This window comes from Chionomys nivalis, chromosome 24, assembly GCF_950005125.1.
Source record: "Chionomys nivalis chromosome 24, mChiNiv1.1, whole genome shotgun sequence".
Classification (NCBI taxonomy): Eukaryota; Metazoa; Chordata; class Mammalia; order Rodentia; family Cricetidae; genus Chionomys; species Chionomys nivalis.
The window spans coordinates 3,579,657-3,599,748 of record NC_080109.1 but is presented as its reverse complement, the minus strand read 5'-3'; the positions used below and the strand labels follow the sequence as shown (position 1 = coordinate 3,599,748).

The window sequence follows — 20,092 nt, the reverse complement described above, 5'->3', positions numbered from 1 at the left end:
CACTCAGAGGCATGACGGGAAATGGGGACATTCTGAAGAGAGCCCCACGTCAGAGGTCTCGGAAGATGTTCTGACTGGTCCAGGAGCTCACAAAGAAAATGAAAGAAAAACGACTGATTCAGACCAAACCATTTGGCTTTCACAGAAAGGGCTCAGGGAAACTATAATCTCAGTAAAGAGATGCATGTACGTTCATGCCTTGTCGTGGTCACAACGTCGCTTTTGAAAGAGGCCACTGAAGTCAAGTGTTAGTGTATCATCATGTGCCTATCCTTTCTTGTAGATGTTGATCAGAATTATAAAATAACCATTTGTCTAGGCAGTAATAGACAACCATCAGAGAAAAATTAAAAGTCCTGGCTTCTACTTTTGCCCTTAAGACTTTTGTATTTTGCCTTTTTTTAATGGTTATATTTTTCAATCAATTCTAAAAACTATTAAGATATCATAGATTAAAGGTTCCTATATTGATTATCAATATAGTAATGGAATACACAGTCAACATTTCGTTTTAATATTATACTATATACCTTATTTTGTGTTATAGTCACATGAACTGATAATTTTACAGATGTAAAATTTTCATATGTCTCTTTCAGTTAGTGTGGCCATATAGTAAATGTGGCCTGGTTTCTTCTGTCATTTCTCAAAAGCCACCACGTCTGTGTCACCGGCTCATCCAGTGGCAGTAAGGAGAATCAAGACCCTATCCACCTACCTAAATCAAACGACATCCAAAGTCAGCAAGTCACGTTTCCTGCAAGTCATTGCTCAAAAGCACTTCTGGGTTTGGACGGGAAGTGAAACAATATCACAAAAGCACTTCTGGGTTTGGATGGGAAACAATTTCACAAACTTTACAGTTTGAGAAGAAAGAGAAAGCCATCTGAGTTTGGAACAAAGTTTCGAAACAGAGACATTGAATTTCTTTTCTTGATAGTACGATGTATCAAATTCTTTTAGCTTAGACTGTAGAAGCAAAGTCTGAGTTTAGACACAAGAAAGCACTGATCTCTTTCCCAGTCTGAGCTTTATTTATCAGGATGCTTAAGCATTTTTTGAGATTCCTTTTTATTTTATCTTTTTTTCTTGGAAAAAATACACAGTCTGACAGAAAAATCAAGTTTGTATATGTGTGTTAATCAAAAGGAGATATGAGAATATCCTTTGAATATAAGAAACACATCCTAATGATGTTTATATTTTTGCTGATTTTAAAAGAATGATCTTGAAGAGGATGAATCATGTTTCGAGACGTATGGTATGGCTCTATTTCCAGTCTCTGACAGGTCCCCTCCTAGTGGCAGTGCTAATCGTTGCAAACGTCTGTGCATTTTTTAGTCTCTCTACAGATGTGCAAGGCAGATCTTGTCTAACATGGAAGAGGAAGTTCTTCAACCACCTCTCCATGCAGCTCAGATTGGCGATCTGAGATTCAACAATCATTCTCCACACAGTGCCTGCGAGCCTTCCAAAGCACAGGTAGTGTGCTAGGGGCTGGGGATACACTGAGGAGCAGAAAAAGAAGGCATCCCAACCACTAATCCCAGAGTAAACACATGAGCTGGCCTCCGTGGATACGTGCCTCGCCAGTGTTCATTGCTCTTATTTAGTTCTTAAAACCACCACCTTCCAAAGATGATGAAATTGAGGCTCAGAGGTCAACTCTACTACCTACAGGCACAAGGTGGCAAGGGCTGGTACCAGACTTGACTGAGTCTGCCTAACTCAGCAGGCTGTGTTCTGTGCCCACTAAACCGCATTGTCCAATGGAATGCATGTACAAACCAGTACCAACTGTAGAGTTCTGCCTGTACCTTATGTCTGTTGCTGCTGCCATTGGGGCCAGCTCATCTATGGTTATTACAGTCTCTATGATTGGCATACTCATTCTTAACCTTTTAACTTTCATTCATATTTTTCAGCATGGTAGATAGTGTGGGCATGGTTGCTCAGACAGATGTTAGGTGATAACTTGTAACATCTTCTTTTCTCTAGAGTTATAGGCAGGTAAATAGCGCCTTGAGTTGTCTAGCAGTTCCAAGCAGACGATTCCGTTTCAAGGAGAAGAAACATACTAAATGTTTAGCTGTGTTTGCACTCTGTTGCCATTGGTGGGAAGGGAAGGGAGTGCTGCTTGCTGAGCCAATACCACTGTGTTTTTCCTATTAGTCGATCTTGTTATGTAAGTCAAGGGCAGTTGATCGGTGACAGAGAAAACATGACCGTCATCATCCTGCCCAGCAGCTTCCTGGTGCCAAAGACAAAGACTTGTGAACCCCAATTATCAAGACACTCTTCTTGTGACTTTTTCAGTTCCTCCGAGGCCCAGCCTACATAACACAAAGCAATCTGGACTGAGTAGCTATTTTTGAATTCTTCCTTTGTGGCAGGTGAGGTAGCTCAGGGAGCAATAGAGGCAAGGGTCCGGAGTTTATGTGGAAAGACAAGAAAGAAATAGAAATGAGCTACAGCAATCTGGGCTGAACCCTACAGTCAGAGAGGGCATTTGCACAATGACTTGGTACCAACCTTCCAAGGGAAAATGGTCTTTAAAATGAAAAGGGTTTCTGAACTGGGCAGCAGGGGGTGGGGGTGGGACTGAGTAGCAACAATTGCCTGTATCACACACCAGCACCTGAGGTACTTCATATCTGTCAGGTGACTGAGTTCATAAATGCATGCATGAATACATAGGTAAGACGTATCAGTGACCTTGCTTGCCTACACAGGCATGATTGGAAACACTCCAATTATTAGTCTTTTAAGCATGCTCTCCTTGGCAACAGCTTTAGAATAACTGTCCAGTGGAAATTAGCCCTGGAAAGTTGGAGGCCAGAGAGAACTTCCAGCACAAACATGAGAAGAGTGTGGCTGGGACACCTCCGGCTGGCCTGTCACACTCAGCAGGAGAGAGCATGCGGAGGGATGAAGTGTACGGGGTCACTGTCTCTGTGGACAACTGCCTTTCTTGACTTAGTTGACCCTTGAGTGTGTAGCTGATAAGGAACCCAAGGCGCAGGGAGAACAGGGCATTTTCTTCTCTGACCAGTTACAGATCACAGGTGTAAGTAAGAGCAAGAGCAAGATGCCCCTCTGCTTCCGTTGTCCTGAGATTCTTGGGAGTGAGAGAATGGGACCTCAGTGGTCCTGTCAGGATGAGGCCACTACGGGTGACTAAGAGTGGGCGTGCTAGCCTTACCCCTTGCTAACCCCACCAGTCTCCTAAGCAACTTGAAATCTGCAAAGAAAACAAGTAGAAGCTCGAGTCTTGGCAGCACCGCAGAGAGAAGATTCGGCTGCCGCACTTCAAGAGTGAGAACGTTTCTCTGCTTAATCGTTTGATTCTCCAGTTAAATCTGCTAGGCCCTAGGCCCTTCCAGCAGTGCCTGGTCCCACTTCCCCGCGCCTATCACTGCCCAGCAGCCAGGTACACTCTTTGAAGGGAAATAAAGATTTTTATTGTTGGGCGAGAACAGCTTGGTTAATGAAGAAAGGCTTTCCTTAAAATCCACATTACTGTTTTCACACACACACATATTCAGCAGTCATCTTTATCACCTTTGTCCTGTTGGCTTAAATGGGGAAAAAATCCTCTGCACCCTCGTGAAGAGCCACAGTGCCATCTACCGTCCATATAAGGCAGAGCAGAATGTTAGCCGGGGCAAAGATCCATCCTTCCTTCCTTCCTTCCTTCCTTCGTTCCTTCGTTCCTTCGTTCCTTCCTTCCTTCCGCCTGCCTTCCCTTTCTTTTGTTTATTTTTCTGTTTTGTTTTATTTTCTCTATGTAGTCTCAGCTGCCCTGTAACTCAGGTTGGCCTCAAACTCAGAGATCTGCCTGGCTTGGCCTCCCATGCGCTGTAATTAAAGGAATGAGCCTCTACCTTCTGATTCTTTTTATGATTTTTCAAGACAGGGTTTCTCTGTGTGGCCCTGACTGTCCCGGAACTCACTTTGTAGACCAGGTGAGCCTTGAACTCTTGAACAGAAGGCAGATCCGCCAACCTCTGCCTCCGAGTGCTAGGATTAAAGGCATGTGCCTGCACCGCCAGCTGCAGATGCTGGATCCCTTCAAAAACCTAAGGAAAGCCAGGCGGTGGTGGCGGATCTCTGAGAGTTCGAGGCCAGCCTGGTCTACACGACCTAGTTCCGGGACAGGCACCAAAGCTACAGAGAAACCGTGTCTACTAGAAATGACTGTCTTCAGGTAAAAACGCTACTCTAATGATGTTATGAATTTAAAAATAATTTGAGTGAGAGCATTGATTCATATTGCTATATTTGTGTTACATTTTCACGCTCATCAAAGTATCCGCCGTGTTCTCTGAGGACGGATCAGTGAACTTAATCACAGTTCAGGAAGAGGAATAATTAGTGAAAATGCCTTATTTAAGATTGCAAACACCAACGACATCAATTATTTTTACACAGTAAAACATTTGAAAACGCTAGATCATAAACCACAGATTATGCCTAGGTAAAAGACAAAACTTCAATCCTTTAGCATCAGGTCAAATAAAGTAAAAACGGTAAGTTGTCTATCATTTCTGATGCCTGCGTGAAGGAGCATTAAACTTCTTCCGGGAGCAGGACCCACCCCTAAGCAGGGCTCCAAAGCTGGCGCGCTCCCTCTGCTGCTGCAGGAGACTCCGCCCTCCTCCAGGAAACCCCACCCAGCTTCGCCCCGCCCCGCCCCTCCGCCCGAAGATCCCGCCCATCCCCGCCTAAACCCCGCCCAGCTCCTCCCCGCGGCTCTCGCTCAACTCCGCCTCAGCCTCGGTCCCGCCCCTGCGGCTAGACTCCGCCCCCGGCCTCTCCCCTTGCGGCGGGCGGCCAATACGCGTGCGCGGGTGGTGTCACTTCCGCCGACGGGCTCCAGTCTCCGGAAGGAGCCGTAGAATAGTGGCGGCGAATTCTGCGTCGAGTTAGTTGGCTGCTGGAGGAGCTGGCTGAGCCGCGGTGACAATGGTGGAGGTAAAGTAACTCCCGGGAGTCGTTTGTCTCTGGAGCTGTGCTTTGCCCGCGGGGCGCGTGCGGGATGCAAGTGCTGGGAATCTGGGGAGAGGAGCTGTGTAGCCGAGACTGGGGGTCCCGGGATCTCGGGGCGAGAGGAAGGCCGATGGTATCCCGGCTCCGAGGTTCCGTCGGCGGGAAGCCTGAGGGAGAACCTTGCGGTCCGTGTGTGTCCCTGGGAGCTGGCGCTGTCCTCGGAGGCGGGGCTTGGGGTTGCTGGTCCAAGCTCTCCTGTCAGGGTCAGTGCGGACTGTTACTTTACCCGAGTAAAACCTGCCCTGCTTGATTGTTTGTGGTTTGTTTTCGCGTCTCCCAAACGTTTCTGAATTTCACCCGCTGCATTCCAGACCACTGCAGTCCTTCTAATCTGGCCCAGCTTCTTTTGCTGGGACTGATGAATGAGCTTCCGTCTGGTCTAAGTGCTTGTGTTTAACGAACACACTGAAGGAGTGTCGTTCACTCCTTCACAAGGAGCTGTATTCAGCCTCCCTCACCACAAACGTAAACAAAATGTGAATTGGACCTGCTTTACTGCTTAAATCTCCTGGCCCAGTGTTACTAGAATAAAAATGTAGGTGTGGCAGAGGTCCGAACCTCACCCACCCTTGGGGTGGGAGCTATTGGAGACAGGGTTTCTCTGTGTAACCGGGCTGTCCTGAAACTCCTTCTGTAGACCAGGCTGGCCTCACCTGCCTCTGCCTCCCGCCCGAGTGCTGGGATTAACAGTGCGCCAGCACTGCCCAGCCTTGAAGCCTCGTTTTATGCTACAGCCCTCAGTCCCGCCGCGGTCACAACTGTGCTTCCATTCTGGCATCATCTGAATACCACTGCATTGGCCTTTCCCTCAGCTTGCAAAGCTCATACCTCTGTTCTGTGTAAGGCTGTCTCCCTCTGCTTAAATATCACCTCAGATAAACCTTTCGTAATTACAGTTAGCAATTTATTTTTTTCCTCTGACTCATCCCTTTGCCCATTTTTATAGAACCTCCCAAAATGTGGAATTATTTTGCTTATTTTTTTTTGTCTGTTATTTCTTGAGCACACTCCGTGCCAGATACAGTGCAAGCTCAGTAAATGGATTAAACATTACGATCCTAGGTTTCATTCAGTTACTTTACCCAGCGCTCCAGCCAGACAGGAGCTTTCTCATCTTTGCTGTTGACTGCTCCACCCAGTTAGAAAGTGTGGAGCATGCATCCTTCTGTGCTTTTAACATTCTAGTGTTGATGCGGGTGTGTGGGTCACTTGCAGTTTCGTGTGTGATTTTGGTGGCTTCTTTGCAGGAGGTCCAGAAGCATTCTGTACACACGCTGGTGTTCAGGTCACTGAAGAGGACCCATGACATGTTTGTAGCTGATAATGGAAAACCTGTGCCTTTGGATGAAGAGAGGCAAGTTTTGTTCCTTTTCAGTTGCTAAAGTATTTAAATTTTAAGATTGATAGAAGAGTGCAGAGAGAAGGTGACATTCAAAGTCTAAAAGCGGTGCAGACACTCACAGGCTACTTGGGCAATAGCCAGTGGCTTTCGATCGTACTATGAGTAGTTTACTCTCTCTTTTGTCTATTGTCTTATCTTTTACGGTGAAAATCCCATTGGCTGGTCATAATTTAGAAGTATCCAGTGTGATGGTTTTAAGGAGAATGGCCCCCATAGGCACATGTATTTGAATGTTCGGTCTCCATTTGGTGGAACTGTTTGAGAAGGATTACGAGGTGTGACTTAGAGGAGGTGTGTCACTGGGGTGGGCTGTGAGATCTCAAAAGCCCACACCATTCCCAGTTAGCCTGCTCCCGCTCCCCCATTCCCCATTCCCCATTCTGTGGGTCAGGTATAAGGTATCCACTGCTACTCCAGTACCTTCCTGCTTTCTCTTGGTCCCCAGTCGACCAGTCAAAGACTCGAGCCCTCTTGAACCATGAGCCCCAAGTTAAATACTTTCTTTTATAAGTTACCTCGGCTGTGGTGTTTGTCACAGCAATAGAAGAGTAGGTTATTTTATTTTCAATGAATCACTTCATGTGTGCTTTCAGCTTTCTGCTCTCAGAGCAATCCTTGGTGAACTGGAATTGACCGGTACCTCTACTCCGTCTTTGCTCCTTAGAATAATGAACACTTTTCAGGAGCATATTTTGGTTCTCACCAGCCTGAGTCTGGGATTGTATTGTGTGCAGTACCCTTCTTTGTCCTTTGCTTTTTCTTTGATTTGCATTTTTATTTAATTTATAAGGTGGATTTTTTTTTTTTTAGTAATGTAAGTATATTTCTCTTTAAAATGCTGAGCTAATTTAGTGCTTTCATTGGGTCTGACATTTTAGTTAACTAGCAAAGGTATCTATCAGATATTTGAAGATTTTTTTTTTTAAGCTATATTAGTTTGTCTATGCCTTCAGTTCCGTTGGACCCTTGAGGTCTCATCGAAAAAGCCTTTATGTTTATTGGGCTGCAAACTAAGGTCCTACTTGGACTTAATGAATACTATATGATATGTTATGAGAAAAAGTAAATATATATGGTATGGAAATGTATTTTGAAATTTTGTACTTGTTAAAATACTATTTAACTTGAAAAACATCCTGTATATGTGAGCTGGAATAAAGTATTAGCTTATGTGCTAGTTTTCTGGCTATATGAATATTTCATTGGTGAGTGTGTTTTTAGTATTTAAGGATGCATTTTGTGTTTTTGATTTTTAAATAGTCACAAGCGGAAAATGGCAATCAAGCTTCGTAATGAGTATGGTCCTGTCTTGCATATGCCCACTTCTAAAGAGAACCTTAAGGAGAAGGGACCTCAGAACGCGGCAGAGTCATATCCCCATAAACAATATCCTGCCAATCAAGGTGAGGTCTCTCAGGCTTATATTTGAACTTTTAAAATAGAAAAAAAAAAAAAAAAAACTGTTTTCTTAGTGCCCCACTAGGGAAGACTGATAACTTGTACAGTGGAAATTTTGACTTGTCTCTTCAGAGTAGTAGCTGAGTTCATCATTGATGACTTTTTACTAGAAAACAGGATGTAATAGGAGGACTCTTAAGAGGTGGACAAGGTTACAGTGGAGTCTCCAGGGAAACATTGAGTTTTATTAGGAACCTGTGGGGAGACCATCTGTCTGGTCTGTGATTCAGGAAGATGAAGTTGCAAGGAACAAAGAGCGTCTCATAGTCCATGTGAAACTATTTGCCCAGGTATGTCAGTGAATAGGACAGCCTGTGTTCTCAGCGCGGCTACACAGAAATGCTTGCTCACTCCTGCTTTGGTAGAGCTTATAGGCAAAACGATCAACTCCCTTGATTTCTGCGGCTCCAGTTTAGTTCGAGAGGAAAACTCAAGTTAGTGTTGATGATACATTTTAAAAGATACTTGAATAAAGATAAATATGCTGGCAATGAATTTATTTCTTTTAGGACAAGATGTTGAATACCTGGTGACAGGTACACATCCATACCCGCCAGGACCTGGTAGGTGACACCAAGGCTGTACCAGGCCCACACCACTGCCTCTTCTGTTTAGACAAATATGTAGGTGCCTGGATATGGCATGAGCAGGTGTGGCTGAAACAAGCACGAATGCGTGTGCGTGCGTGTGTGCGCGTGTGTGGTTTAAATAACTGCTATTTGCTTGTGAACATACTGTCTGAATCATAGAAAGTTAACTTTATTAAGTAGTCTTCTGTGGCTCTTAATGCCCAGCCACGTATATTCACATCTGAGCTATGTGTTAACCAGTGTGTATTGTGAGAAAGTTAAAGGTGCAGACAAGCTGAACTGAATCAAGACTACCACGCTGTCACTGCTTAGAAAGCCTGTGTTCTGCTCCAGTTGTGTTTCCAGTGCAGGGGGTTACAGTCGACAGCAGTACTGACAGGATGGCTTTGTTTCCACAGGTGTTGCCCTGACCGCCGACACCAAGGTCCAGAGAATGCCCAGTGAGTCAGCCGCACAGTCCTTAGCTGTGGCGCTGCCGAATCAGGCCAGGTACGGATGCTGTGCTGTGACAGGGATTCTCACCGTTGCAGTTGTTGCTTGTTAATGTATGTGCATTTGGGAGCCAGCTGCTACCACCAGTGTGCCATTAGAAAGAATCCTCTGTGTGTATGTGTATATATGTCTGTGTATCTGTGTGTATGTGTATGTGTGTCTGTGTATCTGTGTGTGTGGGAGTGAAGGACAGCGTTGGGGAGTTGGTTCTCTTTCTACTGTAGGCTGAGGTTGAAGTCAGGTGATTGAACAAGGCCTTAGCCCACACTGTAACTCCCTGCTCCTCCCTTTACTTGTGTAGGGTTTCTTACTGCCCTGGGACTCAGCAAGTAGGCTAGCTAGGCTGGCAGGCAGGCAGGCAGCCCTAGTGTGCCTGCCCTGTCCCTAGTGTGCCTGCCCTGTCCCCAGTGTAGGGATCACGAGCACATGTCACCATGCTTTTTCTTTCTTTTTTTCTTTAACAACAGTTTTAGGAATTGAACTTAGGTCTCATGCTTGCAGTAGCAAGCACTTTACCAACTGAGTTGTTGCCCAGCTGGCTCACAGAAGTCATAAAAGAAAGTTTATTTGTTCAGAACACATAACTAGAGAGGTGCTGAGTAATTATTTCATGATTTTTCTATTCTGCAGAGCTGATGCAAATCGTACTGGACCTGCTGGGAGTGAGTACCGACACCCAGGAGCTTCTGACCGTTCCCAGCCCACAGCGATGAACTCTGTAAGTCTCCTGGGTCAAAAAACTACAGAATTCTAGCTTTTGGAACATGATTCCCTCCTTTCCTGTATCTTAAAAGTCTTACGTGGATACTGAAGTCAACGCTGTCCTGGGGTCTGTTCATAACATAGCAGCCCAAGATAGTCCTTAGTGTCTCACAGCCCTGAAAACAGGGCTGGAGCCCATTTGGCAGAGACCACATTTCAGAGCAGATCTGTGTTCAGAATTTCTGTCTCCTTGGGAGGATAATTTAAGTTTTTTCAAGATAGGGTCTCAGGTAGCCCAGGCTAGCCTTGACCCTGTGAAGTCAAGCTAACCCTGAACTCCAGATCCTGCTACCTCCACCTCCTACAGACTGGAGATTAACCCGGATCTTCTTGCATGCTAGGCAAGCAATCTCCCAATTAAGCTACATCCCTTGGCCCAGTTTAGACTGCCTAAGGGTAGATTTTATAGCTTTAATGCAGTTTTGGATTAAGGGGGCGATGCTGATGGTAGATTCTCTAGGTTGTGCATTCCTTATTTAATGGCTTGCACTGTGAGTGTTTTGGATTAGATCTTAGATTTTTTTTTCTTGGAATACTGACACATGTTTTAAAATTACTTACATGTGTGTGTTGACACTCCATCTATGTAAACAAATGCGTTCTGATCACTCTCACCTCCCCCCTTAGCCCTCCTCCTTCTACAGACTCCTTCTCCACTTCCATAGCTCTGTGTTTGTTTAGTGTCCATGGGTTTAACCAGGCTGTGTGCAGACCGTGGGTTTGGAACTGACCATTTGAGCTTGGCGGCCTCAGCAGTAGGTACACACCTGAAGACAATAACCCCTTCTCTCTTAAAAATCTCAGAAGTTTGTAGTCCCTGTCCACAGCTGATTACTGATGGAACCAGGCTTGTGTAGGCCTGTGTACCCCTCCCTGTCACAGCTGATTACTGATGGGACCAGGCTTGTGTAGGCTCATGTGCCCCTCCCTGTCCATAGCTAATGGCTGATGGGCCAGGCTGTGTGGGCCCATGTGCCCCTCCCTGTCCACAGCTCATGGCTGATGGGCCAGGCTGCGTGGGCCCAGTGCAGGTTCCTGTGACTGCTGCAAGCGCAAGACCGCAGCTGTGGCATTAGGCGCAGAAGATGGCATTGCTCAGCGCTTCCCTTAACTTTTGTCTCTTAGTTTCTTCCCACTTCCCCTGCTGCATTGTTAGAGGAGACGGCATTAGAGGATTTCCTGGCTATATGATTTTGACCAGGTTTATGGTACCTTGTATGGGTTCCCTGCTGTGGAACAGGCTTCAAATCCAAGCCAAGAGCAGTTGGTGACTCCTTTAACAGTGACGTCACTAGTACACAAATTACCACATCTTGCCTCGCCAGTTGGTACTGAAGTTCATAGGAATCAGCTGGGGAGGATCATTGATCCTTTTCTCCTCTGAGAGCCTGTGCAGAACTTCTGAAAAAGTTGGCTAATTGGGAGAGTTTCCGTTTCAGTTCCCAGGTTGATTTCTCTGTGTCTTTAGCTATAAGGCCTCAACATCTGGTGGGCCATTTATTAGCGTATATTAGCTATTGTGCGCTCGATCTGAAATCTGAATTAGGCTTGGGTATTGGAGCATTTGCAAGTAAATTTTTGGATTAAGGATGCTGAGCCTTTATGAGCTAGTATATATTTAAAAATAATAAATAGTTCTGTTAGAAAATGGAGCGATTAAGGGAGGTTACCAAGTTTTTGCGTAAAGTTGATCGACAAGTAGTTGGCTCAGTTGGGTTTTGAAGAGCACAGAGATATCTGTTCTGAGCACAGGACTCTGTCTGCCTCAGGTGTTTTTACTTTCTTTTCAAAAATATGGAACATGCAGCTTTCTGGTGAAGCTTTATACTTGTTTTTTTAAGTTAAGAAAAGGTTTTTAGGTGTCTTCCTCTTCAGTTAATGGGGGAAAAACACCCTTTCATACATTGTCTTTCAGTTTGTACTTTTGAATCAGTGGCTTAGAACCTTCAATGTGTCAGCCATGGTAGTTGTGTAATCTGATGACTGTCCGTATCTAGATGATCATGGAGGTCGGCAATACCAAGAACTCTGCATTGATGGCTAAAAAAGCCCCTACAATGCCCAAACCCCAGTGGCACCCACCGTGGAAACTCTATAGGGTAAGTGGATCTGCTCTTCCTTCTACCTCGGAGCACATTAAGGGCTTCCCGTCAGCCAGGAGTGAGCTTGGGAATTTAGGAAGTGACCTGAGGGAGGTGGGCTTGGACACCATGCTGAGATGTCGGGGGCAGTTTCCTGGTGCAGCTACGTGCTGGCTTGTTTTGTTTTTAAATACAGTGCAGTTTAAGGTATTGGTGGACAGTGCTAAATGTGGAGAGCGGATAATTAAGAAAGAATCATTTTCTGTGGCAGTGAAGAAGATTCCTTAGAAGCTTTTTGACCAGTGATCATCCCTGCTGTAATAAATTATAAGATAAAATATGAGCTAGGAAACAGACAGCCAGCATACCTGTTTTTCAGACACCCTGTCCTCTATACTGGTGTGTGGGTCTGATGAGTGTCACAGATGCAGGTTTGAGTATCCACTGCCATAATCATGACACGGCCTCACGGAGCACTGAGTACTATTGTAGTTATCCACTCTTTAGTCCTGGCAACTGCTGATTCGTTTCTCTTATTATACTTGCATCTTTTTATAAAAAAGTCATGAAATTGAAAGTGTGTAATATTGCTTCTTGAAAATAGTGTCCTTCACTCAATAATTTTGAGATAAATTGCACTCCTTTTTCTTGGCTAGTAGTAGACCATTGTATAGATGGACCTCAATCTTGTATTCATTCTCTCATTGAAAAGAACTTCATTTTCTTACACTGAATTATATAACTGTCAATTTTTATAGAACCATAGTTTGAAGATGATGCAGGGGTGGTTAAAATTGGGTACATTATAAATATCATTATGTATGAGTCTGCTCACTTCCCTTTCTGTTCCAGGTTATCAGTGGGCATCTTGGCTGGGTTCGGTGCATTGCTGTGGAACCTGGCAATCAGTGGTTCGTTACTGGCTCTGCCGACAGAACTATAAAGGTAATAAGGAAGGTGTTGGGTCTATTCCTTACATTACTTCCTAGGAGGAATTGATGTTGTAGGTTCTTTTTGAGATTGCTGCATACAGTAAAATTTATTGTCAGAATTGCAATAATGCCTGTTTGCAAAGCGACATTCAAACTTGTTTTGTAAACATGTTAATGGCCTACTATTAATTCTATGCAACTGTTACTGAACGGAGTTTTCATCCTGTGATTGCAAAATGGAAGCATACTTCTCTGAGGAGATGTAGGGGAAAGTACTCTGAGAGCCTAGACTGTACACAGCACACACTGTTAGACCCTCACTCGAGTGCATTTTAGTATGTCTGTGTTGGTTCATGTTGATGTGCTGGTGTATGTACGAGTCGGCTCTGTTTTATTTCCTTTGGTGTCGTATTTTTGAGACGGGGCCTCTGTGTGTAGCCCTGGCTATCTTGGAATGAGCTCTGTAGACCAGGCTGACCTCAAACCCACAGAGATCCACCTGCTTCTGCTTCTCTCGTGCTGGAATTAAAGGTGTGTACCACTATGCCTGGCAAAAATCCTTTTTTTTTTTTAAAGATTTACTTACTTAATTTATTATATATGCAATGTTCTGCCTGCATGTGTCCCTGCAGGCCAGAAGCTGGCACCAGATCTTATTACAGGTGGTTGTGAGCCACCATGTGGTTCCTGGGAACTGAACCTCTGAGCCATCTCTCCAGCTGCTTAAAGATCCATTCTTTAGAAAAGTTCAGTATTTTAAATGGGTAGACGGTGCAGGTAATTCTATAACCTGCTTCTTACTGTTCAACATTAAAGTTTTTAGTTTTGATGGTTTTTATTGTGATAAGCCAGCATTTGTTTGTAGACATACTGCTTTTTGTGTGCTGTATTTTTGTTTTGGTAGATTGTCATAACTACACATGTTAGCCCGAATGGTACAGAAAGTGCAAATTTCTTTCCAAAGTTAGTGAGCTGGTAGTTGGACCATTGTGCTGACCACACAGCCGTCAGAAGGGTGCATTGGGACTGAATGCAGAGATGTAGTGAGGGTGGACGTTTTCATTGTTGGTACTTTTCAGGGTTCAGCTGTGCCCTCGGGTACTGTGTTGTTGGCATTTTCATCATCAGTAAGCCTTATACATTGGGGGTATCAACCTTGTCGCTGCATGCAAACTCTTACCCAGTCTGAATGTGCGCTTTTTCCTGCTGTTATTTGGAGAGGAATCAGTGTAAACCGTCTTAGTTTTTATGTGTATATAGTTACTGTTATGTCACTGTTTGGAATTTTGGTGGGAGGTAGCCAGTGTAAAGCAAAACAATTACTTGATTTCAGATTTGGGACCTGGCTAGTGGCAAATTGAAGCTGTCCTTGACTGGGCACATCAGCACGGTGCGTGGTGTGATTGTGAGCACGAGGAGCCCCTACTTGTTCTCTTGTGGAGAAGACAAGCAAGTGAAGTGCTGGGATCTTGAGTATAACAAGGTGAGCCCGGAGCGAAAGGCTCAAGCAGCTGGAACCCCTGTGCGTTGTCTTTACACTGGGATTGCTGGGGCCTCTTGCCTGCTAGGCCGGCTCTGTCTTTAACTTTCGAAGGTGTAACGTTTCTGCTCTTACCTTCAGGTTATACGGCACTATCATGGCCATCTAAGTGCAGTGTATGGTCTGGATTTGCATCCAACAATCGACGTCCTGGTGACTTGTAGTCGAGATTCAACTGCACGGGTGAGTGAGCTGTAGCTGTGTGCTTGCTTTCTCACGTGCGAACGTGTTGTTTTTCATAAAGAACAATAGATTCTATTCTCTCTCAGGATCCATGACTTCTGTGTTTGCTCCATCGCACGCTTCAGTTCTGTGTTTCCTATTGTTAATGTCCTGCCCCCACGTTGTGACAGCTTCGAATTCTTAGCCTGTGGTTCCCAACCTGTGAGTCGTCACTTCTTCAGGGTTAACCAGCCCTTTCATAGGGCTTACCTGCTTATCAAACATTTACATTATGATTTATAATAGCAAAATTATAGTTATGAAGTAGCAACAAAAATCATTTTATGTTTGGGGGTCAGCACAACATGAGGAGCTGTGTTAAAGGGCTGCAGTGTTGGGAAAGTTGAGGACCACTGCCCTGGGCTTTCACAGAGGTCGTCCACTAGCCGTTTAATTCTCTGATAGATCAGTATCCTGATCTTTGAACTTCCGTCTCCTGCGCTTCTGTCTCCCCAAAGCACAGGATCATTGTCCTCGTTTGTGCGTGTCCAGACGGCTGCTCCGGCAGACGTGGAGCGCTCAGGTGTGAGCACCCGTCCTGTTTCAGAGCTCTCTGCTTGTGTTTTCACAGATCTGGGACGTGAGGACTAAAGCCAGTGTGCACACGTTGTCCGGACACACAAATGCAGTTGCTACCGTGAGATGCCAGGCTGCAGAACCACAGATTATCACCGGTACGCTGTGCTTCTCCGCACTACCCCTTCATCCGGATGCCCTGCAGTCCGCGCCTGCGCTGTCGTCCCCTCCACCCCCCCAATGCAGATGCCCTGCAGTCCGCGCCTGCGCTGTCGTCCCCTCCACCACCCCCCCTCAATCCGGATGCCCTGCAGTCCGCGCCTGCGCTGTCTGTCACTCCCCACCCTCCCTCTGCTGGGCTCTAGTGTCTCTTTGTATATAGTCATGGCGTTTGAAGTTTAGGGTTGCAAGGTTTTTTTCTTGTGCTTTTTATGTATCATGGGATGTGTTAGATACTGTAAAGCTGTCTAGAAACTGCTATTAGATGTAGTCACGTGTCAATTTAGAGTGTCATGACTCTCCTTCTAGGGAGTTAAAGTTAGAAAACGCCGTGCTCCCAATACCTTCAGAACAGGCGTGAGTCTTACTTGAACGACAGCGGGATTTTACAAGACCGCAGATTAATTCTTTCACTTGATTTTGTTACCTAGAGGTACTAAGACACAAGGTCCAGTTTCCCCCCAGTCACTGGAAGATAAAATGCAGATTGCTTTGATTTGCTGTTTATATTTTTTGATAGTGGATCGGGTATTTTATTTATTTTTTTACTTTTAAATTTTTATGTGTGTTTGGCCTGAGTGTATGTTTGTACATTAAGTGTGTGCCTGGTGCCCACAGAGGACAGAAAGGGTCAGGTTCCCTGGAGCTGAGTTACAGGGTTGTGCACCACTGTGTGGGTGCTGAGAAGCAAATCCAGGAAGAACTGCTCTTAACCACCAGGCTTTCTCATTAGTGCTGCAGTCGGGCATCTTCAGAAGAACTGGATTTAAAATAAAACTGCACGTTTAGAACTTTGAGGGGATTCCTCACAGTGGCGGGGCTTCCATTTAGTGTGTCATGTGCACAGAGAAGCACGTACGTCATGTTTACCGTGTTCTAACTTGTGGATCTGCCCATGTCTGTCTCTCTCTGTGTGCGTGTCTTTTCATTACAGGGAGTCACGATACCACAATACGATTATGGGATCTGGTGGCTGGAAAGACAAGAGTGACATTGACGAATCATAAGAAATCTGTCAGGGCTGTGGTCTTACATCCACGACAGTAAGTGCGTTTGCTAGTCGGCTTTTCTGTCTGTCTGAGTGAAACCCCAACACCAGGACTGCTGTGCAGTGCTGCAGCCGTGCTGCTTTCGGACAGACTTCCTTTAATTTCCTGTCTGCCGCCACTGTGCTTCATGCTCTGTGGAGTGAAGGAGGCAGTCCTTCCTCATAGTGACAGATGGCCTGAGCCATGTGAGACCTGCACGGCAGTAGGGGGTGGTCCCGGCTGAGTACGTTTGGGACATGCAGGGTATTGGACATGCTCTTTACCCGTCATAGACTGGGGCATATATGCTGTCCTGTGACATCTGAGACAGACACAGAGTAGTTTCATCCTTAAGGAGGAAGCTAATGTACGGGAGGGGGGATGGAAGAGGAGCACAAGTCACAGCTGGTCCTCAGGTCAGGCCACCCCGACTCACCTCGCTGGGCCCTCTCCTTCCCGTTACTGTCTCTTGTTTCCTTCTTTCCTTCCTCTCTCTCAAGCCTCCCTCTCTTTCCTTCTCTCCCTTTCTCCAAAATTGCCATAGGGTTTTTTGCCTGTTGGGTGTGCACATTTGTTATGCTAAGTCAGCGTAGAATGCTGAAGAAATGAAAGCATTACTCTGGGATTTCAAATGCCTTCCACTATCTGAAAGGCTGCTGGGCCTTGATATTGCTGAGCAGAGATATTGATGACTTTGCACTGAAGTTGTTTCTGTCTGGGAGATTTTGTGATGCGGTGGACTTTCCCATGAACTCCTGTCAATCTTTATTCCAGTTACACATTTGCATCTGGGTCTCCAGATAACATAAAGCAGTGGAAGTTCCCTGACGGAGGCTTCATTCAGAATCTCTCCGGTCATAACGCCATCATCAACACACTGGCAGTCAATGCTGACGGAGTACTTGTGTCTGGAGGTATGCAGGGTTCTGTGGTGTGTCGTTTGCCCTTCTGTTGAAGTGGGGGAGCTAGCGTAGTTCCTACAGCATCACAGCTGTGTTGTGATGGTGCTCACTTGATGGGGTCTATGTGCATGTTCATGATGTCTTGATAACTCATGCAGCGTGTTGTATAGCTAGTCCTCTTGGAATTCCCGTGTGATGAAGGTAGGGGTTTATGCTAGGAATTGTCCCGTGTTTGGTTGGATTTCAAATGTTAGGAATTAAACACAAATGAAAGTAGCTAAAACCTTATTAGGGAATTTGAGTGAATGTGTGTATGATCTGTTTTTGTAGCACTGGTGTGATGTTTAGCTCCTGGGTCACCTGAGCTGTTGAAGGGATAGAATCCTAACCAAGCCTTTCCTTCACAGCTGACAATGGCACCATGCACCTTTGGGACTGGAGAACTGGCTACAATTTTCAGCGGGTCCATGCCGCTGTCCAGCCTGGGTCTTTGGACAGTGAGTCAGGAATATTTGCTTGTGCTTTTGATCAGTCGGAAAGCCGGTTGCTAACAGCAGAAGCTGACAAAACCATTAAAGTTTACAGAGAGGACGAGACCGCGGTAAGTGCTGCTTTCCACATCTGCTTCTTGCTTTAGATTTCATCTAATTGTGTGCTTTGTAGAGACAGGGCTTCACATTGTATCTCTGGCTGACTTGTAGCCCACTTTGTAGCTCAAGCTGACCTTAGGTTTAAAGCAGACTCCTGCCTCTGCCTCCCCAGTCAGGAATTGGGCATGAGCCAGCACCCAGCTTTTTACATACCTTTAAAATAAAAGAGCTGCCGCGCCAGTTTAGCGGGGCTTCTCACTTGAGTGCAGAAAGAGAAGGACTCCTTACAGTACTGAGGGATTTGTCATCTGCAGTGGTCATCTTGGGTTCTGTGTGATTCAGTGATGCTGGTGGCTCCATTGTTACCTTACTTTTAGACCCAGTTCTTTGTCAGTACAGTTACTGGGAAAATGATACATTTTAGTAGCAAATAGTAGCCTTCTGTGGGAATGAAATCTGGAACCACAGCCTGGGTGGTGGTGTAATATCTAAATAGAAATCTGATTTTGAGGTGAAAACTCCAAACTGAACGTGTGATAAACCCGTTCCTCCTTTATTAGACTGGATAATGCCAGAAGTTGGTCAGATGGTTTTTAAATCCTCAGGATCCATTAAACATGTCCTGCCAAGTAGTGTGGTTTAGCAAAGACAAGGTCTGCTTGTGGGAAGGAAACAAATTGATAAGGTAACACTGTGTTTAATGTTCTGTTTTTAGACGGAAGAAACCCACCCAGTCAGCTGGAAACCAGAGATTATCAAGAGGAAGAGATTTTAGTGGGCACTGTCTTCATGGCTGTCCCCCTGTTCCTAGCTTGGCGTTGATGCAGAAGTCACTGCTGCTTTGTACTTTACAATAAACTGCTCCCTGTGCCCATCAGCGGTGTTTATTTCTCAAGCAGACAGCTAAGTGCAGTGCAGCCATCAAGAACGATGGCTCACCATGTATAATCAGGAATGAGTCTAAGTGAAGCTGCCCTGGATTTGAGCAGTTTCAAGTTCTGAGGTCGCATCCTGCATGCTGTCGTTGGGTGTAGTAGTTTTCCAGGCCGACGGAAACTCCTGAAATCCTTTGTCCTCTTTCCTTTCTAGGAAGAATCTGACGCGTGCCCCCGAGCGCACTGTACACTTGCTCTCTGATCCTTTACACTAACCCAAGGTTCTGTCCATACGAGACGAGTGCATTAGGATTGTGATCTGACATTTCTCAGTATTCTCTGGAAGGAAACACTAGATCATTAGGGAAGAGTTACTAAAATTGCTTATGTAAAATGTACAAGCATTTTTGTAAGCTAGTGCATACTCAAAATTAATGAAGTTACATAAGATTGATGGCAATGGCTTTGTGAGGTGAGGTAGTGGAATTACAGGAGAATATTTAGTCTGCTTTATATATTTTGATTATCTTCAATTCTTAATGCATGTATTTTAGAAACCAATACTAGGAAGAAAATCAGCATCCCGGAGAAGCTAACGTGTCTCAGAAGAAAGCAAAATCGGTGATATCTAGTCTCTGTCTTAGGACTTCTGTGCTGTGACGAGACACCTTGACCAAAGAGCAGGTTGGGGAGGAGAGGGTTGATTTGGCTGATACTTCCATCCCTGAAGGGACAGGGGCCTGGAGGTGGGAGGAAAGGGTTTATCTGGCTGATACTTCCATCCCTGAAGGGACAGGGGCCTGGAGGCGGGAGGAAAGGGTTTATTTGGCTGGTACTTCCATCCCTGAAGGGACAGAGGCCTGGAGGCGGGAGGAAAGGGTTTATTTGGCTGGTACTTCCATCCCTGAAGGGACAGGGGCCTGGAGGCGGGAGCTGTTCCAGAGGGTATAGGAAACGCTGCTCATCGGGCCTTGCTCAGCCTGCTTTTTATAGACAACCAGGACCACCACCCCAGGTAAAGCCCCACACACAGCAGGCCAGGGCCTCTCCCATCTATCACTAATTAAGAAATGTACCCTACAGCCAGATCTTATGTGGCCATATTTTTTCAGTTGAGGTTTTCTTCTTTCAGGTAATTGTAGCTTGTGTCAAGTTGACATAAAACTGGTCAGCACAGTCCCTAAATGACGTTTGTACCAGAAGGTGGGTGTGTCCCTACCATCCTGCCCAGTAAGGTTTCAGCTGGTGTGTTGACCCCGGTACCCAATGAAGGAGCGATTTTAGAAGTGAGCCTTGTGCTGTCCTGTGTTACGTGGCAAAGGTTTTCACAAACTGTTCTCTCTAGTATATGATCATGAAACAAAAGCATTCAGAAAAGGTTCCCCCAAGCTGGAAGGCAGAATGGGGGTGTGTGACTGAACACTGCTGTACACA

At 45.5% G+C, this 20,092-nt stretch overlaps 1 protein-coding gene across 1 annotated transcript; it reads left to right on the top strand.

Annotated features, from left to right (window-relative positions):
- The first annotated feature begins 4,868 nt into the window (after window positions 1-4,868).
- Plrg1 (pleiotropic regulator 1) lies at window positions 4,869-19,241 on the top strand. The gene is made up of 15 exons (XM_057757023.1): window positions 4,869-4,974; window positions 6,297-6,403; window positions 7,712-7,854; window positions 8,419-8,472; window positions 8,898-8,988; window positions 9,622-9,709; window positions 11,751-11,852; window positions 12,687-12,779; window positions 14,100-14,249; window positions 14,388-14,489; window positions 15,100-15,202; window positions 16,198-16,306; window positions 17,066-17,205; window positions 17,601-17,794; window positions 18,499-19,241. Exons 1-15 carry the CDS (start codon window positions 4,966-4,968, stop codon window positions 18,556-18,558), a joined length of 1,545 nt encoding a protein of 514 aa, XP_057613006.1. The 5' UTR covers window positions 4,869-4,965; the 3' UTR covers window positions 18,559-19,241.
- The last annotated feature ends 851 nt before the right edge of the window (window positions 19,242-20,092 follow it).